Source organism: Nerophis lumbriciformis, linkage group LG04, assembly GCF_033978685.3.
Source record: "Nerophis lumbriciformis linkage group LG04, RoL_Nlum_v2.1, whole genome shotgun sequence".
In the NCBI taxonomy this organism is placed as follows: Eukaryota; Metazoa; Chordata; class Actinopteri; order Syngnathiformes; family Syngnathidae; genus Nerophis; species Nerophis lumbriciformis.
In genome coordinates, this window is record NC_084551.2 from 48,601,164 (window position 1) to 48,626,579 (window position 25,416).

The 25,416-nt window shown below is 38.8% G+C and overlaps 1 protein-coding gene across 7 annotated transcripts in view; it reads left to right on the plus strand.

The window, feature by feature from the left end:
- The window catches only part of satb1b (SATB homeobox 1b), a 250,029-nt gene that overhangs the window by 69,277 nt on the left and 155,336 nt on the right, over nucleotides 1–25,416 (plus strand). For all 7 annotated transcript variants that reach the window (XM_061956591.2, XM_061956583.2, XM_061956599.2 and 4 more), the window contains exons 3-4: nucleotides 17,099–17,275; nucleotides 17,507–17,633. In XM_061956591.2, the coding sequence (XP_061812575.1) occupies nucleotides 17,099–17,275; nucleotides 17,507–17,633 (304 nt within the window). The remainder of the gene's footprint in view (nucleotides 1–17,098; nucleotides 17,276–17,506; nucleotides 17,634–25,416) is intronic.

A 25,416-nucleotide genomic window follows, 5' to 3' on the forward strand; every position in this document is an offset into this window, starting at 1 on the left:
AAGTGGCCCCCGATGTCATTCAATGTAGTGTGCCACATCATTTATTGTGGTCCGTCATGTCATTCAATGTAGTCTGCCAAATCATTTATTGTGGTCCGTCATGTCATTCAATGTAGTCTGCCAAACCATTTATTGTGGTCCGTCTTGTCATTTAAAGTGGCCCCCGATGTCATTCAATGTAGTTTGCCACATCATTTAATGTGGTCCGTCATGTCATTCAATGTAGTCTGCCACATCATTTATTGTGGTCCGTCATGTCATTTAAAGTGGCCCCCGATGTCACTTACATAGTGTGCCACATCATTTAATGTGGTCCGTCATGTCATTCAATGTAGTCTGCCACATCATTTATTGTGGTCTGTCATGTCTTTTAAAGTGGCCCCCGATGTCATTCAATGTAGTGTGTCACATCATTTAATGTGGTCCGTCATATCATTTAATGGGGCCCCCGATGTCATTCAATGTTGTCTGCCATTTATTGTGGTTCGTCATGTCATTTAAAGTGGCCCCCTATGTCATTTATGTAGTGTGCCACATCACATGTGGTCCGTTATGTCATTCAATGTAGTCTGCGACATCATTTAAGGTGGTCCGTCGTGTCATTCAATGTAGTCTTCTACAACATTTACTGTGGTCCGTCATGTCAATTAATGAGGCCCTCTGAGGGCTGCGATAATTGCAATGTGGCCCTCAATAAAAACGAGTTTGACACCATTGTCTTAAAGGGACATTATGTTACATTTGCACCCTTTCAGACTTATGTTTAAAAGGTTCCGTTTTTGTTCTAGTTTGTGAGCTTGCTGTGTTTTTAACATATTACAAAATACAGGAAAAACACGCACTCTCCAAAAAACGTAGTAAAACCCAAATAAAGAGGTGCACGGCAAAAAGTGTACTTAAAGTGGTTGTCCACATATATTTTTTTATTACTTTATTTTCCTATGATACTGTGCTGAGTCTTTGATTTATTTTGCACAATTTTCCATTTAGTTTATTATTTGTACACTTTCATTTTTGAAGTTGTTCTTGATTTATTATATCAATTGATTGACCAAAGCTGTGGCTATTTAAATGCATCACTTCATGTTAAAGAATTGCACACTGACGAAGACCTTGTCGAAACCGGTCTGTGTTTTGGTAGCGCCTGTTTATATAGATCCACTATGGACTGGACTTTCACAATATTATGCTAGACCCACTCGACGTCCATTGCATCCGGTCTCCCCTAGAAGGGCGGGGGTCACCCACATCTGCGGTCCTCTCCAAGGTTTCTCATTGTCATTCTCATTGACATCCCACTGGGTTGTGAGTTTTTCCTTGCCCTTATGTGGGATCTGAACCGAGGCTGTCGTTGTGGCTTGTGCAGCCCTTTGAGACACTTGTGATTTAGGGCTATATAAATAAACATTGATTGATTGATATAGAAATTATAAGAAGGACACGAGTGTTGCAGGCCTTGCTTTTTCTTTAAGTGTTTTTAACATATCCCTTGTTTATTTTTTATGCAACTATAATGGTAGGGTACGAGAACTTCCCAACATTTCTGCCAGGTCTCATCAATTTCACTTTAGGAAGTCCATGTATGACCCTCGATTTTAATAATCCTCGGGGATTATTAAAGTATTTCTGATTCTGATTCTGATTCTGATTCTGATTCTGACCCCCTGACCAATTGGCAGTCAGCATAGTCATTAGAATTTGAGTGTTTCAGCCAAGAGGAGAATAATACAGATTTGCCTTGTACTCAACCTTAAAAATAAAATAATAAAAATAATAAAGTATTTTATCAAAAATTATTTACTTTATGCCCGCTGGAATCTAATATCATTTTAAAAGCCCCTAAAATAAGTGCCGTATTTTTCGGACTATAAGTCGCAGTTTTTTTCATAGTTTGGCCGGGGGTGCGACTTATACTCAGGAGCGACTTATGTGTGAAATTATTAACACATTACCGTAGAATATCAAATAATATTATTTAGCTCATTCACGTAAGAGACTAGACGTATAAGATTTCATGGGATTTAGCGATTAGGAGTGACAGATTGTTTGGTAAACGTATTGTATTTTCTATATGTTATAGTTATTTGAATGACTCTTACCATAATATGTTATGTGAACATACCAGGCACGTTCTCAGTTGGTTATTTATGCCTCATGTAACGTACACTTATTCAGCCTGTTGTTCACTATTCTTCATTTATTTTAAATTGCCTTTCAAATGTCTATTCTTGGTGTTGGGTTTTATCAAATAAATTTCCCCCAAAAATGCGACTTATATATGTTTTTTTCCTTTTTTATTATGCCTTTTCGGCTGGTGCGACTTATACTCCGGTGCGACTTATACTCCGAAAAATACGGTAGTACAGCTTTTTTAAAGGGGAACATTATCACCAGACCTATGTAAGCGTCAATATATACCTTGATGTTGCAGAAAAAAGACCATATATTTTTTTAACCGATTTCCGAACTCTAAATGGGTGATTTTTGGCGAATTAAACGCCTTTCTAATATTCGCTCTTGGAGCGATGACGTCACAACGTGGCGTCACATTGGGAAGCAATCTGCCATTTTCTCAAACACCTAGTCAAATCAGCTCTGTTATTTTCCGTTTTTTCGACTGTTTTCCGTACCTTGGAGGCATCATGCCTCGTCGGTGTGTTGTCGGAGGGTGTAACAACACGAACAGGGACGGATTCAAGTTGCACCAGTGGCCCAAAGTTGCGAAAGTGGCAAGAAATTGGACGTTTGTTCCGCACACTTTACCGACGAAAGCTATGCTACGACAGAGATGGCAAGAATGTGTGGATATCCTGCGACACTCAAAGCAGATGCATTTCCAACGATAAAGTCAAAGAAATCTGCCGCCAGACCCCCATTGAATCTGCCGGAGTGTGTGAGCAATTCAGGGACAAAGGACCTCGCTAGCACGGCAAGCAATGGCGGCAGTTTGTTCCCGCAGACGAGCGAGCTAAACCCCCTATCGACCCTAGCTTCCCTGGCCTGCTGACATCAACTCCAAAACTGGACAGATCAGCTTTCAGGAAAAGAGCGCGGATGAGGGTATGTCTACAGAATATATTAATTGATGAAAATTGGGCTGTCTGCACTCTCAAAGTGCATGTTGTTGCCAAATGTATTTCATATGCTGTAAACCTAGTTCATAGTTGTTAGTTTCCTTTAATGCCAAACAAACACATACCAATCGTTGGTTAAAAGGCGATCGCCGAATTCGTCCTCGCTTTCTCTCGTGTCGCTGGCTGTCGTGTCGTTTTCGTCGGTTTCGCTTGCATACGGTTCAAACCGATATGGCTCAATAGCTTCAGTTTCTTCTTCAATTTTGTTTTCGCTACCTGCCTCCACACTACAACCATCCGTTTCAATACATGCGTAATCTGTTGAATCGCTTAAGCCGCTGAAATCCGAGTCTGAATCCGAGCTAATGTCGCTATAGCTTGCTGTTCTTTCCGCCATGTTTGTTTGTGTTGGCTTCACTATGTGACGTCACAGGAAAATGGACGGGTGGTTAAAATCAGGCACTTTGAAGCTTTTTTTTAGGGATATTGCGTGATGGGTAAAATTTTGAAAAAAACTCCGAAAAATATAATAAGCCACTGGGAACTGATTTTTAATGGTTTTAACAATTCTGAAATTGTGATAATGTTCCCCTTTAAGGACTGGATGGCTTGTTCGAATGATAACGTTAACACGCGTTAGTGGTTTTCATTCCTACCATTGTTCTCTGTTGGACTAATTTCACCTGATCAAACCTTTTCGAACATTTTGAAATAATATAAGTATGTATGATTCCTGCTGAATCAAAATCAATACCCAAGGCTCCTATTTTGGTATAGTATCGTAATTAATGTCCCTAATATCCCATTCCATTTCTGCTGACAGACGGCTGTGACCAATAAGGAAGTATCGGGTGTTTAGCTCCGCCCATTAGGTACCATACCAATGTGGCTTGCCAAATATTGGTACGGTGTGAATCTGTACCCTTACAAAAACGGTGTACGATACTGAAGTGACCGAGTGTAAACACACTTGTGATGATCTCCTCCTGTTGCTTTTAAGGCCGTTTGGTTTAGTTTATCGATGGAAAAACAGAGGATTACGCTGAATTGAAGCAACAGCTTTTGTGAGCCAAACAGCATGCAAGCCAGTTTAACCGGACCCCTCCTGCACGCATCCACCCCTCCACCCACCATTCTCCCCGCCGCATGCTCACTAAAACTCTTAAAACATTTCCACAATGCTCCTTTAGTCATCCCAGCATGCAAACACACACACACTCACTTATTGTGGCAGACAATGGCTAACAGAGGAGCACTGTGAGAATCATCCCTGTGTCGTGCTGGATATCGCCGTGTCACTGCTCCACTGTCCAACTGTCGCCCTCCTGCTCCGAGTTGTGTTTACTCGCCAGAACTTCCCAACCTCCAAGAGCCACAGTGAGAATATGAAATATTTTTTTAATTCCGGCAAACACAGAGCCGTCCAAAGGGCGGCGCTTTTTAATAGTGATGTTTACGTTTTTTCGTTGTTTTTTTTTTCTTTTGGAGGAAATTACTTTGGAAATCCTGCAGGTTTCAGAGTAATAATTGCACTTGGCTTGAGAACAGTTGGTTTGTTTGGCCGCTGTTTGGTGGGAACGCCGCCGCTCGAGCGTCCTCAGATGGGCCGTTTCTCGTATTCGCTCCTTTTAATCTGCGGGTGTCGCGCTCCAGCTGAGAGAGTCTAATTCCGAGCTTCCATCATCTGGGCAGGCGCCTCCTTCTTCTCCTCCGAGCCTCTTCGGCTGCGAGCGGAGGGCCGGGCTACACCCGTGCAGAAGGCCTACAGTGGGCATTGTGTCCAAGCCCGGAACAATATTTACCACAGCCGTCTGTGGGCTCCCTGGAAACAAAGCCAGTATTGATCCCCCAAATGAACCTACACAGCAGTCTTTATTGTTAGATCTTTATCTATTAAAATCAGGGCAGGAGAAAAGCGTCTCTTTCAGCACATTCCCTGGCATCTGTCGGCTTATTGATTGTTTTGCCAGGGCTCTCTGCGCATCTTCTGGAATGCCTGGGATTGGAAAATATTAGAACATAATGTCAGTTTAATGGGCATGGACTGATGAATGATTGTGGGGAAATGAAGCCAGGTGACTATAGAGCGAAAACACACAGAAAACACACAGTACCAGTACCTTCTTGCTTCTCTTAAAGGGGAACATTATCACAATTTCAGAATGGTTAGAACCATTAAAAATCAGTTCCCAGTGGCTTATTTTATTTTTCGAAGTTTTTTTCAAAATTTTACCCATCACGCAATATCCCTAAAAAAAGCTTCAAAGTGCCTGATTTTAACCATCGTTATATACACCCGTCCATTTTCCTGTGACATCACACAGTGATGCCAATACAAACAAACACGGCGGATAGAACAGCAAGGTATAGCGACATTAGCTCGGATTCAGACTCGGATTTCAGCGGCTTAAGCGATTCAACAGATTACGCATGTATTGAAACGGATGGTTGTAGAGTGGAGGCAGGTAGCGAAAACGAAATTGAAGAAGAAACTGAAGCTATTGAGCCATATCGGTTTGAACCGTATGCAAGCGAAACCGAGGAAAACGACACGACAGCCAGCGACACGGGAGAAAGCGAGGACGAATTCGGCGATCGCGTTCTAACCAACGATTGATATGTGTTTGTTTGGCATCAAAGGAAACTAACAACTATGAACTAGGTTTACAGCATATGAAATACATTTGGCAACAACATGCACTTTGTGCAGACAGCCCATTTCAGGCGCGCTAAGAACATATATAGTTTTCCACGATTTCAGCACTCAGGTTAACCATACCTAAATAGACACAAAATACTGCATTACACAAGACTACCCGAATGTACTCGAACGATTGAAAATAATAAATGTTTTTAAGCTAAATTATTGGTAAACACAGTTTATGTATAATAAATTACGTAAAACCGCGAGTAATGAATAAAGTTTTCATCAATTAATATATTCTGTAGACCAGGGGTGCTCACACTTTTTCTGCAGGCGAGCTACTTTTCAATTGATCAAGTCGTGGGGATCTACCTCATTCATATATATAATTTATATTTACTTATTTATGAAATATATGTTTTTGTTAATAAGTTAAAGGTGTTTAATGATAATGCAAGCATGTTTAACACATAGTTAATATTGTTAATAAATTAAAGGTGTTTAATGATAATACAAGTATGTTTAATACATTTAGTTAATATTGTTAACAAGTTAAAGGTGTTTAATGATAATACAAGAATGTTTAATACATATAGTTAATATTGTTAATAAATTAAAGGTGTTTAATGATAATACAAGAATGTTTAATACATATAGTTAATATTGTTAATAAATTAAAGGTGTTTAATGATAATACAAGTATGTTTAATACATATAGTTAATATTGTTAACAAGTTAAAGGTGTTTAAAGATAATGCAAGCATGTTTAATACATATAGTTAATATTGTTAACAAGTTAAAGGTGTTTAATGATAATACAAGCATGTTTAATACATATAGTTAATATTATTAATAAGTTAAAGGTGTTTAAAGATAATACAAGCATGTTTAACACATATAGTTACCGGCAGAGGTGGGTAGAGTAGCCAGAAATTGTACTCAAGTAAGAGTACTGTTACTTTAGAGATTTATTACTCAAGTAAAAGTAAGGAGTAGTCACCCAAATATTTACTTGAGTAAAAGTAAAAAGTATGTTGTGAAAAAACTACTCAAGTACTGAGTAACTGATGAGTAACATACACACTCATATCATATATATATATATATATATATATATATATATATATATATATATATATATATATATATATATATATATATATATATATATATATATATATATATAGACATACATACATACATATACATTGATATATACAGTATATAATTTATAAGTATTTATTTTGCTGTTTTTGTTTACATGTTAAAGGTGTTTTAATGAATATACATGCATGTTTAACATATAGATTCCTTTCTTTAATGAAGACTAGAATATAAGTTGGTGTATTACCTGATTCTGATGACTTGCATTGATTGTAATCAGACAGTAGTGATGACAAACGTCCACGTTTTCAAATGGAGAAGAAAAGTTCCTCCTTTCTGTCTAATACCACATGAAAGTGGTGGGTTTTTGGCATCCTATTTGTCCAGCTTCCATGTTCGTTTTTATACACTTTACAAGAAATATATTGGCGTCAAACTCCGTAGCTTGCTAGCTTGTTTGCGCTGGCTTTCGGAGACTCTTGTTTTGAAAGCGCAGGCGCGATGGCGCGGCACTTTTATTGTGAAGACAGGAACGTCCTCATGTGCGGTCAGTCTTGAGGCTTTTGACGGTACGGTTGAAATAAAACAAGTATCTTTTTTCCCTCACACTTTTGATTGATTGATTGAAACTTTTATTAGTAGATTGCACAGTACAGTACATATTCCGTACAATTGACCACTAAATGGTAACACCCCAATAAGTTTTTCAACTTGTTTAAGTCAGGTCATGTGACCACCTGGCTCTGTTTGATTGGTCCAACGTCACCAGTGACTGCATCTGATTGGTGGAACGGAGTGAACGTCACCAGTGACTGTATTTGTTGAAACGCAGGCACTATGACAGACCAAAACAAACAAAGCGTGCATTAACAGATCGATAAAAATTAGTAGCGAGTAGCGAGCTGAATGTAGATAAAAGTAGCGGAGTAAAAGTAGCGTTCCTTCTCTATAAATATACTCAAGTAAAAGTAAAAGTATGTTGCATTAAAACTACTCTTAGAAGTACAATTTATCCCAAAAGTTACTCAAGTAGATGTAACGGAGTAAATGTAGCGCGTTACTACCCACCTCTGGTTACCGGTAATATTGTTAACAAGTTAAAGGTGTTTAATGATAATACAAGCATGTTTAATACATATAGTTAATATTATTAATAAGTTAAAGGTGTTTAAAGATAATACAAGCATGTTTAACACATATAGTTAATATTGTTAATAAGTTAAAGGTGTTTAAAGATAATGCAAGCATGTTTAACACATATAGTTAATATTGTTAACAAGTTCAGGTGTTTAAAGATAATACAGGCATGTTTAACACATATAGATTCCTTTCTTTCATGAAGGCAACAATATAATTTGGTGTATTACCTGATTCTGATGACTTGCATTGATTGGAATCAGACAGTGGTGCTAAAAACGTCCGCATTTTCGAATGGAGGAGAAAAAAGTCCTCCTTTCTGTCCAATACCACATGAAAGTGGTTGGTTTTTGGCATCTTATTTATCCAGCTTCCGTACTCCTTTGTATACACTTTACAAGAAATACATTGTCGGCAAACTCTGTAGCTTGCTAGCTTGTGCACGCCAGCTTTCTGAGACTCTTGTTTTGTTAGCGCAACTGCAACTGTGCAGTCGGTCTTTGGAGTTTTGACAACAGGTACGGCGCCAGAGTCTGTTGAAATAAAGTGTTTCCCGCCTTCCAGTCGGTAATTTTAATGAGCTGGCAGCAGCCAGTGTCATCTCAGAAGACCCTCGCGTGCCGTGAATGTCAATCAAGTGACGAAAGTGACGTCATAGTGAAGATTTATGATCGCTCATTTTTAGGACTATTTTTTTAATACCTGGCTGGTGATCGACTGACACACCCTCCGAGATCGACCGGTAGCTCGCGATCGACGTAATGAGCACCCCTGCTGTAGACATACCCTCATCCGCTCTTTTTTCCTGAAAGCTGATCTGTCCAGTTTTGGAGTTGATGTCAGCATCTGCTTTGAGTGTCGCAGAATATCCACACATTCTTGCCATCTCTGTCGTAGCATAGCTTTCGTCGGTAAAGTGTGCGGAACAAACGACTGACCATTTCGTCGGCTTTCCCCACAGCCTCGTATTTTGAACAAATTTCGTCCAATTTCTTGCCACTTTCGCATCTTTGGGCCACTGGTGCAACTTGAATCCGTCCCTGTTCGTGTTGTTACACCCTCCGACAACACACAACGACGAAAGTGAGAAAATGGCGGATTGCTTCCCGATGTGACGTCACGTTGTGACGTCATCGCTCCGAGAGCGAATAATAGAAAGGCGTTTAATTCGCCAAAATTCACCCATTTAGAGTTCGGAAATCGGTTAAAAAAATATATGGTCTTTTTTCTGCAACATCAAGGTATATATTGACGCTTACATAGGTCTGGTGATAATGTTCCCCTTTAATACTTTGTTGGTACCTTGTTTCGGGTTTTGGAATGTTCTTTCTACCAATTTGTACCTGGATTGATATTCGCACAGTGGAACAAATATCCGTCTGGAAAATAATCTCCAACTAAGAGCTCTGCTGACACTTGAGTAAAACATGACATTATCCTACCTGTAGATGATGATGATTATTTTATTTTCAAACAAGTAACCCAGCAAGCACACGACATTAAAACAATGTTGAAAACTTGTTAGAATTATTTCCTGATGTTGAGCAGCTCAAACTTGGAACAACATGTTTTTTAATGACGTTTAATCAATGTCGGGTTCTGACGCTGATTTGACCATTGAATTTTGGTAATGTTTCAACCAATATTGTACAACACAGCTACAACGTTGAAACAACATGCTTTTTAACAACGTTTATTCAATGTCAGGTTGTGACGTTGATTTGACCATTGAAATTTGGTCATTTCCCAACCAACAACGTGGAACCAACATTGGACATCATCGTTGTCGCAATTTACAAACACAACTATTTTGCAACGTTGTTTAGAAGTCAGTTTTAAAGGACGTCCACGTATAATCAACGTTGTATCAATGTCTTGTGCCTGCTGGGAACTGCTTGATCTTCATCTTTGTTAGTGGTTTGTTGATTGGTTAGTTACTTATCAATTTAATTATCAAGATTACTAAACAACATGACATTATCCTACCTGTAGATGATGATTATTATTTTATTTTTCAACAAGTAACCAAGCAGGCACAAGACATTGAAACAACGTTGAGAACTTGTTGAATTAGATCCTGATGTTGAGCAGCTCAAACTTGGAACAACATGTTTTGTAACGACGTTTAATCAATGTCGGGTTCTGACGCTGATTTGACCGTTGGATTTTGGTCATTTTTCAACCAATATTCTACAACACAAATACAACATGCTTTTTAACAACGTTTATTCAATGTCAGGTTGTGACGTTGATTTGACCATTGACATTTGGTCATTCCCCAACCAACAACGTGGATCCAACATTGGACATCATCGTTGTCGCATTTTACAAACACAACTATTTTGCAACGTTGTTTAGAAGTCAGTTTTAAAGGACGTCCACGTATAATCAACGTTGTATCAATGTCTTGTGCCTGCTGGGAACTGCTTGATCTTCATTTTTGTTAGTGGTTTGTTGATTGGTTAGTTACTTATCAATTTAATTATCAAGATTACAAAACAACATGCCATTATCCTACCTGTAGATGATGATTATTATTTTATTTTTCAACAAGTAACCCAGCAGGCACAAGACATTGAAACAACGTTGAGAACTTGTTGAATTAGATCCTGATGTTGAGCAGCTCAAACTTGGAGCAACATGTTTTTAACAACGTTTAATCAATGTCGGGTTCTGACGCTGATTTGACCATTGAATTTTTGGTCATTTTTCAACCAATATTGTACAACACAGCTACCACGTTGAAACAACATGCTTTTTAACAAGGTTTATTCAATGTCAGGTTGTGACGTTGATTTGACCATTGAAATTTGGTCATTTCCCAACCAACAACGTGGATCCAACATCGGAAATCATCGCAATTTACAAACACAACTATTTTGCAATGTTGTTTAGAAGTCAGTTTTAAAGGACGTCCACGTATAATCAACGTTGTATCAATGTCTTGTGCCTGTTGGGAACTGCTTGATCTTCATTTTTGTTAGTGGTTTGTTGATCAGTTAGTTGATTATCAAGTTAATTATCAAGATTACACAACAACATGACATTATCCTACCTGTAGATGATGATTATTATTTTATTTTTCAACAAGTAACCCAGCAGGCACAAGACATTGAAACAACGTTGAGAACTTGTTGAATTAGATCCTGATGTTGAGCAGCTCAAACTTGGAACAACATGTTTTTAACAACGTTTAATCAATGTCGGGTTCTGACGCTGATTTGACCATTGAATTTTGGTCATTTTTCAACCAATATTCTACAACACAAATACAACGTTGAAACAACGTGCTTTTTAACAACGTTTATTCAATGTCAGGTTGTGACGTTGATTTGACTATTGAATTTTCGTCATTTTTCAACCAATATTGTACAACACAGCTACAACGTTGAAACAACATGCTTTTTAACAACGTTTATTCAATGTCAAGTTGTGACGTTGATTTGACCATTGAAATTTGGTCATTTCCCAACCAACAACGTGCATCCAACATTGGACATCATCGTTGTCGCAATTTACAAACACAACTATTTTGCAACGTTGTTTAGAAGTCAGCTTTAAAGGACATCCACGTATAATCAACGTTGTATCAATGTCTGCCTGCTGGGAACTGCTTGATCTTCATCTTTGTTAGTGATTTGTTGATTGGTTAGTTAATTATCAAGATTACACGACAACATGACATTATCCTACCTGTAGATGATGATTATTATTTTATTTTTCAACCATTAACTCAGCAGGCACAAGACATTAAAACAACGTTGATAACTTGTTGAATTAGATCCTTATGTTGAGCAGCTCAAACTTGGAACAACATGTTTTTTAACGACGTTTAATCAATGTCGGGTTCTGACGCTGATTTGACCATTGAATTTTGTTCATTTTTCAACCAATATTGTACAACACAGCTACAACGTTGAGACAACATGCTTTTTAACAACGTTTATTCAATGTCAGGTTGTGACGTTGATTTGACCATTGAAATTTGGTCATTTCCCAACCAACAACGTGGATCCTACATTGGACATCATCGTTGTCGCAATTTACAAACACAACTATTTTGCAACGTTGTTTAGAAGTCAGTTTTAAAGGACGTCCACGTATAATCAACGTTGTATCAATGTCTTGTGCCTGCTGGGAACTGCTTGATCTTCATCTTTGTTAGTGGTTTGTTGATTGGTGAGTTACTTATCAAGTTAATTATCAAGATTACAAAACAACATGACATTATCCTACCTGTAGATGATGATTATTATTTTATTTTTCAACAAGTAACCCAGCAGGCACACAACATTGAAACAACGTTGAGAACTTGTTGAATTAGATCCTGATGTTGAGCAGCTCAAACTTGGAACAACATGTTTTTTAACGACGTTTAATCAATGTCGGGTTCTGACGCTGATTTGACCATTGAATTTTGTTCATTTTTCAACCAATATTGTACAACACAGCTACAAAGTTGAAACAACATGCTTTTTAACAACGTTTTTTCAATGTCAGGTTGTGATGTTGATTTGACCATTGAAATTTGGTAATTTCCCAACCAACAACGTGGATTCAACATTGGACATCATCGTTGTCACAATTTACAAACACAACTATTTTGCAACGTTGTTTAGAAGTCAGTTTTAAAGGACGTGCACTTATAATCAACGTTGTATCAATGTCTTGTGCCTGCTGGGAACTGCTTGATCTTCATTTTTGTTAGTGGTTTGTTGATTGGTTAGTTGATTATCAAGTTAATTATCAAGATTACACAACAACTAGACAACAACAATGTTTGCGTTTTAAACATTTCACTCCTGCAAATGGGCTGCATAATTAGTCGACATGGAATCGACTTTGAGATTTAATTAGTGTAATGACCAAACTGCAAAAGATGAAGTTTTTTTTGTTTGTTTTTTGTCCACCGTCACCGGCATTTGAGTGATAGGCATGCTCGCCAATCCGAATTTTTGAGCCTCTTGTCCTTTGCCTCCTGGCCAAGCAAAAGTGTTTAAAGAAATGGCATGTTTGTGTGCACTAATAACAAACACCACTAGTATTTTAGAAAAAGCTTTGATAGTGACTAGGCCTGGGCCAGATAGTCAGTAAGTCAATCCTCCATCCATCCATTTTCTACCGCTTGTCCCAATCGAACTATAAATGAAAATGAACTAGAAATACTTTGCCGGCATCGATAAGTTGCTATGTGTGTTTGTTTTCTTTGTCTCTCGATTCAAACAGGGGGAAAGGGGTCTCACTTTTTGTTCTAGTGGGTGGAGCCTGTGCCCAGGAGAGAGAGAGCCTAGCTACTCGCGACTGTGAAGTTTGGCAAAGTAAAACAAAAATAAGACGGAAAATTATGACTCCACAGCCATATTCCTGTTGTGGTAAAATTTCAGCTTCAATCCGGATGGGCAATATGAGCCCATCAACACGGACAAACGTTTGTGTTGATTTATTTCGTATAACTAAAACTTATTTACCTTCCAATTGCAGTACAATTGTAAACAAATCTGGAGCAATGAGAAATAAAAGTGTGTATCCTTTTAAATGGTTACTTGCAATATTATATATTGTGGTTACATTACATTATAAACACTGTATAGTTTTTATCGGTTATTTATTCAATTTAAGAGCATGATGTAGACAAAAACTTTGAGTCTGTCTGCATAAAGCTAATTATTTTTTCAAGTAAATTCTTCTGAAAAAAAAATGTTGATTGACAGTCTAAAAGTGACATGTCTCTCTTCACTCGTTGAATGCATTTATAGGTATAAAATTTAAAAATCGCAAATTGAATCACAATTTTAGAGACAAAAATCGCAATTAGGCTTTTTCTCAGCAGCCCTACTGTCCATTATGTCTGAACCAGGAAATAGGCTGTTTTAAGGCACGTTAGAACTTGTTGCCACATTTACGGTTTTGTATTGTTTTTTAAGTTTTAGTCACAATAGAAGCATTTATTCTGCCACGTAATAAAAATTAAAAAAAATTATAGGATTCCATCATCCTTCATGATGGACCAACACACCCAAATGCAGGGGCTTCGTTGCTTACTATGTCAACTTGATTATTTTTACTGTGTATAAATTAGGGGTGGGTGAAATGTTATAGCATCGATTTTTTAATGTCTGTAATGTTTTCAACTTTTGCACCTCCTCTTTGCAAAGTGTCGCTGTACTGTTACCTCGATGTGGGCGGTTAGTGGTGAGCAAGGCCGTGCAAGAAAGAAGTAGTGGGCTTTTGCTTTACTTTTAACAGGCAAGAAACTTCATCCACTTTTTGTACAATGGCAATGTATTGAAATTGATCATTTGAATTACTGTACATTGTTTTTTGACTCAGTATGTCCAATAAGTTATGTCGTCTAGTGTAAATACTGTATATGCAACTCATATTTCAAACTACATTTTAAATTTAGCAGTTAATATGTAGAATATTGCAATATATCGCCATATTACATAGGGCCTGATTTACTAAAGGTTTGCATGTACTAAAACATGTGCAAACCTGATAGCAAATCTGAGTGGATTGTAAAGTGGATTGCATCTGTTAAATCGGCAGAATAAGGCACGCAGTCCATCTTCATTAATATGCAAAATATATGCTGATCATCAAAACGCCCACAATACTGGGAGGAGAAGAATGCAAATATAATTATTTAGCACACGCAATGTGATTTATCAACACTCATCTTTGTTTTGAGAGCCCTATTTAGCCTTTTATTTAGCACGTGTCAGAAGGAAAAAGGGGTAATTCACAAATAACGGAGTAAATTGACGGAACAACAAGATATGGGATGAATAATACATAAATTACATATTGAAAATGCCTTATTAAGTAAAAATATGTAAGACTTGAAAAATGACAGACTAAAAAGAAAATAATCCAGAAGAGTTTAAGTGTAGAGATGTCCGATAATGGCTTTTTTGCCGATATCCCGATATTGTCCAACTCTTAATTACCGATTCCGATATCAACCGATACCGATATATACAGTCGTGGAATTAACACATTTTTACGCCTAATTTTGTTGTGATGCCCCGCTGGATGCATTAAACAATGTAACACGGTTTTCCCAAAATAAATCAACTCAAGTTATGGAAAAAAAAATGCCAACATGGCACTGCCATATTTATTATTGAAGTCACAAAGTGCATTATTTTTTTTTAACATGCCTCAAAACAGCAGCTTGGAATTTGGGACATGCTCTCCCTGAGAGAGCATGAGAAGGTTGAAGTGGGCGGGGTTGGGGTGGGGGGTGGGGGCAGGGTTGAGGTGGGGGTGTAGGGGTTAGGGCAGGGGTCGGCAACCCGCGGCTCCGGAGCCGCATGCGGCTCTTTGATCACTCTGATGCGGCTCAGCAGCTTACTTGCCGACACCCCCCCTCCCCCCCCCCCGATTTTCCGGGGAGACTTCCGGTTTTCAATGCCTCTCGCAGAAATCTCCCGGTTTTAATAATCTACGATTTTCACTCTTACAGTTACAATAAGGGCGTGCCATGATGGTACAACATTTGGCGCGTCTACAATCTGTATTAACAGCGTGCCAGCCCAACCCCTTGTTATGCAGTATGAATCTTCTGCTTGCACACGTATGTGACAGCAAGGCATACTTGGTCAACAGCCACACAGGTTACACTGACGGTGTCCATATAAAACAACTTTAACACTCTTACTAATAATGCGCCACACTTTGAACCAAAACCAAACAAGAATGACAAACACATTTCGGGAGAACATCTGCACCTTAACACAACATAAACACAACAGAACAAACACCCAGAATCCCATGCAGCCCTAACTCTTCCGGGCTACATTATACACCCCCGCTACCACCAAACCCCGCCCCCCCCCCCCCCCCAACCCTGCTCCCCCCCCCCCACCCCTCTGTGCGTCGGTTAAGGTGGGCGGGGTTTGGTAGCGGGGGTGTTTAATGTAGCCCGGAAGAGTTAGGGCTGCATGGGATTCTGGGTATTTGTCCTGTTGTGTTTATGTTGTGTTACGGTGCAGATGTTCTCCCGAAATGTGTTTGTCATTCTTGTTTGGTTTTGGTTCAAAGTGTGGCGCATTATTAGTAAGAGTGTTAAAGTTTTTTGTTTTTTTTTATACCGCCACCGTCAGTGTAACCTGTGTGGTTGTTGACCAAGTATGACTTGCTGTCACCTACGTGAGCAATCGGAAGCACCATACACCGTGTGGCTGATCAGGCACGCTGGTTGTAGTTGGTGCTATATGCTGCACCATCACAGCACCATGACGCTGAAAAGCGCCATTCATATAAAACCTGCGTGCCGCACCAGCATTCAAATTCCATATTAAAGTATGGGCAGCGTGTCTGAGACCCCTAGATTATACATAGCACGAAGCAAAAAAATACTTTTTATGCAGTGTTATTTCATTTTAAATTCCACAAATTTTTTGTGGCTCACATTGTTATCTTCAATTTGTAAAACTGGTCAAAATGGCTCTTTGACTGGTAAAGGTTGCCGACCCCTGGGTTAGGGGGTAGCAGGGGTGTATATTTTAGCGGCCCGGAAGAGTTAGTGCTGCAAGGGGTTCTGGGTATTTGTTCTGTTGTGTTTATGTTGTGTTTATGTTGTGTTACGGTGCGGATGTTCTCCTGAAATGTTTGTCATTCTTGTTTGGTGTGGGTTCACAGTGTGGCGCATATTTGTAACAGTGTTAAAGTTGTTTATACGGCCACCCTCAGTGGGACCTGTATGGCTGTTGACCAAGTATGAAAGCATTCACTTGTGTGTGTGAAAAGCCGTAGATAGTATGTGATTGGGCCGGAACGCAAAGGAAGTGCCTTTAAGGTTTATTGGCGCTCTGTACATCTCCCTACGTCCGTGTACACAGCGCCGTTTTAAAAAGTCATACTTTTTTGTTTTTGAAACCGATACCGATAATTTTGAAACCGATACCGATAATTTCCGATATTACATTTTAAAGCATTTATCGGACATCCCTATTTAAGTGTATCGTATTGTGCACCCAAAGTGTATCTGGGTCCTCACTTTGTCATGGCACACAAATAGTCCACAGGTCAGATGGAAATTGGCCGAAAAAAGAACAATGTGGGTTTTTTTTTTTAACGATGGTGACACGGCCTTCGCTCGTCTCGCTAATAACGTTTGCCGTGTGTCTCTCAGGCAACATGCTGCCAGTCTTCTGCGTGGTGGAGCACTACGAGAATCCTATGGATTTTGACAGCAAGGAGGAGCACGCGGAGTTCGTGCTGGTGCGCAAGGACATGCTCTTCAATCAGCTCATCGAGATGGCGCTGCTGTCGCTGGGATACTCCCACAGCTCGGCCGCTCAGGCCAAAGGTAAGCGCCGCCGCCGTCGTCGCCTTGCCTCCTTGCTTCCTTTCTTCACTCACACCTTCTGTGGGCAACGCACTCAGCAGCTGGTCTGAAGCCAGGCTAACACATTGTGGCATCACACATTCTTTTATCAAATGTTCATAAGGATACTTTCATATTGTGCAATTTTGGTGTAGTATTTTAGTACAAACGATTAAACCGTGTCAGCACCTCACTGCTGGTCCATTCCACCAGGAATGATTCAGGTGGGCAAGTGGAACCCCATCCCCTTGTCATACGTGACGGACGCGCCGGACGCCACGGTGGCCGACATGCTGCAGGAAGTCTACCACGTGGTCACGCTCAAGATCCAGCTGCACAGGTTGGAATTGCGCACACACACACACACACACGTGCAGATGATAAATATTCATACGTCCTGATCTCAAGTACCTTCTTATTTCATTCACAAGTGCATTGCACAAACGCACGTGAGTAGCACTCATCGCTGTCCAATCAGAAGCATGCATCTCCCACAGGACTGTCAATCTGTTCGTGACGCTGATAGGGTGGAGGGGAGGGGATGGTTAATGATGTCATCGCCAACTTTTCATAATTGGTTATGAGGAATTTGCAAAAAGTGAGTAAAAAAAACAAAACAAATGTGTTTGTTGTTCACAATCATTACGAAAGACATGACGACGGATGTATTTTTTTTAATGCATTCTAAATAGTAAATAAATGCGATCAAAAGTCATCTTAAAACATCCAAACACCTCCATTATTTATGATTTAACAATATTTTTATATACATGATTTAATTATATAGGGGTTAGTGCAGGGGTCACCAACCTTTTTGAAACCAAGAGCTACTTCTTGGGTACTGATTAATGCGAAGGGCTACCAGTTTGATACACACTTATATAAATTGCCAGAAATAGCCAATTTGCTCAATTTACCTTTAACTCTATGTTATTATTAATAATTAATTATATTTATCTTTGTGGAAACACTGATCATCTTAATGATTTCTCACAATAAATATATATAGAAACAGATGAATATCAATATGTAACACTTTATTTTTATATTTTCTCTGAGTGCACCGTTTTCAAATTGAACATTTTCAAATGATCACTTCTAAAACAGTCTTGTGAAATCACAATATCCCATTTTAACTAGCTAGCCACTAACATTATTTAATAAATCATGAATTAATTTGCACCATGTTTGTACAAATAATAACTCATGTAAAATACAAAAGTCAGTCAAAGTTGTTAGAATATATAACAAATTGGACCAAGCTATATTTCTAACAAAGACAAATCATTATTTCTTCTAGATTTTCCAGAACAAAAGTTTTAAAAGAAATTCAAAAGACTTTGAAATAAGATTTAAATTTGATTCTACAGATTTTCTAGATTTGCCAGAATAATTTTTTTGAATTTTAATCATAATAAGTTTGAAGAAATATTTCACAAATATTCTTCGTCGAAAAAACAGAAGGTAAAATGAAGAAAATGTATTTATTATTCTTTACAATAAAAAATAAAAAAATACTTTAACATTGATTTAAATTGTCAAGAAAGAAGAGGAAGGAAATTAAAAGGTAAAAAGGTATATGTGTTTAAAAATCCTAAAATCATTTTTAAGGTTGTATTTTTTCTCTAAAATTGTCTTTCTGAAAGCTATAAGAAGCAAAGTAAAAAAATAAATGAAATTATTTAAACAAGTGAAGACCAAGTCTTTAAAATATTTTCTTGGATTTTGAAATTCTGATTGAGTTTTGTCTTTCTTAGAATTAAAAATGTCGAGCAAAGCGAGACCAGCTTGCTAGTAAATAAATACAATTTAAAAAATAGAGGCAGCTCACTGGTAAGTGCTGCTATTTGAGCTATTTTTAGAACAGGCCAGCGGGCGACTCATCTGGTCCTTACGGGCTACCTGGTGCACCGCGTTGGTGACCCCTGATTTAAAGCATACACAGTGCCTTGATTTGAAAAAACTCATTACGACGTTTGCTTTTTTATTTTTAACAACATTATTGATTACTAATCACTGCAGACTTCATGAGAGCCAACAAACATAGCTTACTGTACAATGTCTGCTGTCATTCAGATGCCGACTGGTAGGATGTTCATATATTCTCATTCTCTCTCAAGAATGATTCATAGTCGCGAAGAAAAGGGGGGTGAAACCAAGCGTCTTTTCGTGTTTTTCGCGCCATTCCCGGGTCTAAATTGGCTGTTAAAGTGTACCAACGTGTCGGAATACATCCTCATCCTTCTACTTTCCAGGTGAGAGGCATTATTTTTGATCCAGAATAAAGTTTGACGAGCAAGAAAACGAGGAAGCCGCTGATCAGTTGGCAGTCACGGTGATCACAACGCCGCTATACATAGTTTGTCTGTGTTAGCGCTTATATTAACAATATCACTAATACCTGGTTAATATTCAAGTCACAAAATGTAAACTTTCAGTATTTTTGGCGCCTTTTGGATGGTTATTTATTGGGTTTTATGGGCAGAATAGAGGACTCCGCTGTAAGCAGACTTCTATTTACGTTTAGTTACGAGTTAAAATGCATTAAAAAAAATAAAATGCCTCCCCCGTCATGTCAAGGCAAAATTCCCCAAAAAGTGAAGTTCCCCTTTAATAACTGCAAATTAAATTCTGCTGCTTTTTTGTTGTCGTTTTGCTGTTGTCCCAAACAAAATAGAGTGCTTTTAGATGAGAAAGGGTCCCGCTGTATCACTTGCTTGGTGCTTGTTGAGAAGAGCAATACATTGGAACCTCTATTTACGAACCCAATTGGTTCGTAAATCGAAGCGTTTGAATAGTGAAGCAAAAGTCTCTATAAGAAACAATGTAAATATGAATAATGGGTTCCAGGCGGCGAATAGCCTGGATAGCAACCGTGAGATGATCAAACATGACTTTTAACGCCATCATCTGGTAAATGTTGGTGTGTTCACTGCATTTTCACACTAGTACATTTGAATCAAAACATGTTTTATTCTGTTGCACACGTAGCATTTAGTAGGCTGTTAGCGTTATCTAAACTAAACTAAGTTAGCTGCGGGTAACAAACAACGCACAGTATTTGGGGGAAAAAGCAATACATCTATTCATAGATCAGTGACTGAGAAGACTTTCAATATTTCCCACATTACTGCACATGTATTTCAGACTTGAAACATATTTAGTTTGAAACAAGTCCAGGAGACACCACACAGGGACAAGTCCCGTTGACTTGCCTCTGAAAGGACAACAGTTTTTTTCTCTTTTTAAAGGGGAACATTATCACAATTTCAGAATGGTTAAAACCATTAAAAATCAGTTCCCAGTGGCTTATTTTATTTTTCGAAGTTGTTTCAAAATTTTACCCATCACGCAATATCCCTAAAAAAAGCTTCAAAATGCCTGATTTTAACCATCGTTATAAACACCCGTCCATTTTCCTGTGACGTCACATAGTGAAGCCAACACAAACAAACATGGCGGAAAGAACAGCAAGCTATAGCGACATTAGCTCGGATTCAGACTCGGATTTCAGCGGCTTAAGCGATTCAACAGATTACGAATGTATTGAAACGGATGGTTGTAGTGTGGAGGCAGGTAGCGAAAACGAAATTGAAGAAGAAACTGAAGCTATTGAGCCATATCGGTTTGAACCGTATGCAAGCAAAACCGACGAAAACGACACGACAGCCAGCGACACGGGAGAAAGCGAGGACGAATTCGGCGATCGCCTTCTAACCAACGATTGGTATGTGTTTGTTTGGCATTAAAGGAAACTAACAACTATGAACTAGGTTTACAGCATTTGAAATACATTTGGCAACAACATGCACTTTGAGAGTGCAGACAGCCCAATTTTCATCAATTAATATATTCTGTAGACATACCCTCATCCGCGCTCTTTTCCTGAAAGCTGATCTGTCCAGTTTTAGAGTTGATGTCAGCAGGCCAGGGAAGCTAGGGTCGATAGGGGGTTTAGCTCGCTCGTCTGCGGGAACAAACTGCCGCCATTGCTTGCCGTGCTAGCGAGGTCCTTTGTCCCTGAATTGCTCACACACTCCGGCAGATTCAATGGGGGTCTGGCGGCAGATTTCTTTGACTTTATCGTTGGAAATGCATCCGCTTTGAGTGTCGCAGGATATCCACACATTCTTGCAATCTCTGTCGTAGCATAGCTTTCGTCGGTAAAGTGTGCGGATCAAACGTCCAATTTCTTGCCACTTTCACATCTTTGGGCCACCGGTGCAACTTGAATCCGTCCCTGTTCGTGTTGTTACACCCTCCGGCAACACACCGACGAGGCATGATGTCTCCAAGGTACGGAAAACAGTCGAAAAAACGGAAAATAACAGAGCTGATTTGACTCGGTGTTTGAGAAAATGGCGGATTGCTTCCCGATGAGACGCCACGTTGTGACGTCATCGCTCCGAGAGCGAATATTAGGAAGGCGTTTAATTCGCCAACATTCACCCATTTAGAGTTCGGAAATCGGTTAAAAAAATATATGGTCTTTTTTTCTGCAACATCAAGGTATATATTGACGCTTACATAGGTCTGGTGATAATGTTCCCCTTTAATGTCAAATTCCGAGGTCTTGCACACACCCAAAGTTAGTTTGCCCGTCATCCTTTACCGACTTGGCATTCCGAAATGTTTGGCCTGTATAAAACTCAGTTGATGACAAAGATACAAGACACGTTGCTCAAATCTTGTCTACATTAGGGCTGGGTGATATGGCCTTTTTTTAATATCTCGATATTTTTAGGCCATGTCACAATACACGATATATATCTCGATATTTTGCCTTAGCCTTGAATGAACACTTGATGCATATAATCACAGCAGTATGATGATTCTATGTGTCTACATTAAAACATTCTTCTTCATACTGCATTAATACATGCTCATTTTAAACTTTCATGCAGAGAGGGAAATCACAACTAAGTCAATTTACCAAAAGTGTATTTATTAAACAGTTATTAAGCAGTGGCACAAACATTCATGTCATTTCAAAACAAAAAGTGCAAGATTGTCAGAGACATTTTAAAACAAGCTATTAGTGCACTTTAGTGCATGATGTCACTAAGATGACATATCAAAACAACACTAAATTAAAGTGCACTTTTTGTACAGAACACAACTACAATAGTTTAAAACAAATAAAGTGCACTTTTGTGCATGATGTTACACAAGATATTTCAATAACTGTCGAATAAAAATGAGCTGCATAATAGGAAATCAAATAGTGTATGTCCTACGCTATGTGGTAGGTTCCTGCGGATGTTATCTCCTTCTGTTGTTGACTATTTTTTTCATACGGTGTTGATGTGGAAATGGTTGCTTCGGCATTTTGTTGGTGTGGCACCGGCCGGAGACGTTGACATGCGGAGTTTCAAGCACTCTTCATTCTCTAGCACAGTGATTTTCAACCACTGTGCAGTGAGATATTGTCTGGTGTGCCGTGGGAAATTATGCAACTTCACCTAATTGGTCCAAAAAATATTTTTTGCAAATCAATAATCATAATAATGTGCCATTGTCTAGTGACTGTGCTGTGTAGAACTTGGCAGGGTAATCTTGTAATACTCCATATCAGTAGGTGGCAGCAGGTAGTTCATTGCTTTGTAGAAGTCAGAACGCGTCGAGGATGGTTTGTCGTGATCCCAATATGCAGAGCACAGCGGGAGACAGCGTGCAGGTAAAAAGGTATGTAACGCTTAAACCAAAAAATAACAAGGCAAGTCCCGCTAGGAAAAGGCACTTAAGCATAGGAATGGCTATGTAAAACAAAAGTAAAACTGAACTGGCTACAAAGTCAACAAACACAGAATGCTGGACGACAGCAAAAACTTACAGCGTGTGGAGCAAAGACGACGTCCACAAAGCACATCCCGTACATGACATGACAATCAACAATGTCCCCACAAAGAAGGATAGCGTACGCACAACTTAAAGAGTCTTGATTGCGAAAACAAAGCAGGTGCGGGCAATAGCACTCAAAGGAAGGCGTGAAGCTGCTACAGGAGAACACCAACAAAACAGGAAGGGTCACCAAAATAACAGCGCAAGACAGGAAACAACAACAAACTCAAAATAAGGCACGACAACCTGGCGGAGTTTCATTGTTTAACCTTTTCTGCTGGTGGTGTGCCGCCGTATTTTTTTTAATGAAAAAAATGTGCCTTGGCTCAAAAAAGGTTGAAAAACACTGCTCTAGCAGGTGACTTTTCAAATGATGCTACACATTAGCAGTGCTGCTCCTTTTTGTAGCAACGCTTTTGCCGCATACTTGACATATTACGGTTGTCTGTTCGACATATTCCCACTTGAAGCCGAACCACCGCCAGACGATGGACCCCCTACTGTTTTTCCTGGGAATTAATTCTTCCTTCATTTGTTACCAGATTCGCACCTTCTTTCTCTCGTATTACCACTCGCACCACAGCTAACGTTACCCATGCCTCTACCTCTCTGCTCCGTGAGGGCGTATGTGACGTATGTAAGAAGATGCGCTTGTTTTATTGAGAAGGAGAGACAAGAAAGAGTGAGAAGAGCCTGTAGTGTAATGCCCGCAGCTAAAAGCAACTGCATGAGAACGTATACTCGAATATCACGATATGGTCATTTTCTATATCGCGATATATCGAGTATATCGATATATCGCCCAGCCCTAGTTTATTGGATGTCCTCATATGGATCTATTCCACCAATTTGACTTATGTTTTAAGTGGAAAGCGGGTCTAGTTTTTTACGGTGAATTTTAATTCAGTTTGTTGCTCTCTCCCACAATACCGCTGGTTGCGTACAGCCATGTAATCAAAAACTTTGTCCAAAAACAATGGATACCCAGTCCCCACAATGCATTGCCCTTTCAGGCCCTATATTTAGTAGCATGATGAGTTGGAACATTCATATTGTTTACAGTTGAACATATCTGAAAGGGAGTAGGAAGAAGAAAAGGTTGATTACTCCTACCCCTTCCTCACAATTACTAATATGTTTGGTTACTTCCTGTGCTCAAAAGTCACAGCACATTCAAAGACAAATCTTTGTGTTTTTGTTCATTATCAGTATTAACATTTATTAATTTTCTCATAACGTAATTAATTTTGCTGTATTTATCAATTTTTGATGTTTTTTTCAAGGTCAAAATAACTAAACAGCCCCGTTCAACTCGACGTCCCTGCTTGAATTCTTTCCATGTGCCGGCGAGAAAAAGTATCTCCAGGCTCTATTCAGCACGATGGCTAGCCGTTAGTCCAAGGAGACAGGCAGAGCAGCGTGTCGTACAGGCGTCCACACCTGTTGCCATTTAATAACAGTGGCTTGTAAAAGTTGATTGATTTGATATGCAACACAGTCTGCTCTTTAAATGTTAATACCACCGACAGTCACCGTCATTTAATTGTGACAGACAAAATTGTGATCGTGATTAAAATTTGATTAAATGTGCAACCCTAGTCTGATTACTCTCTAAATATAACGACAGAGTCGCTAAGTTGGCAACACTGATCCCTTCTAGGAATGGGTATTATTTTACATTTTAACTGATGCTAGTACCAACTTGGTACTGGAAAAAACTGTGCCGGTGCATAAACAGAGCCTGAACTGGTACTTAAAAAAATGGAAAACATTTTTGTAAAAAAAACCCAACACAGAAATACCTTTTTTTGCTTATGACATTTTGTGACATTCACATTGAACAGACTGAAATACTTACATTATATAAATTAAATGAAAAGTAAAAAAAGTAACACATTGTCATAATTATCGCAAAAAGTGGTATCTGTAATATTGACGCTAATAATTCAGACAGTTCGTGAACCCAACCCTGCTTGCCTAATTGTCATTAGTGCGTAATGAGGAAGTGCTGTTTTGTTGTTGTTATGAAGGCTGCTGTTGGCGTGTTCAGGTTGGCAAAAACTAAAAAAAACAGTGTTAGAGTCAGTGCTTCTTTCTAAAATCTATATTGCGATATATACATGTAGCCTCCTGCAAAAAGGATATACATCACAATGTGTTATTTGCCATATAAATGACAATAGAACTATTTTAAAATGGGTTACACAAGGTCCTCATTTAGCTGATGACATATGCAGTAACATATTACATACATTCCGATTGTATTATTTTTGTCAAGACTT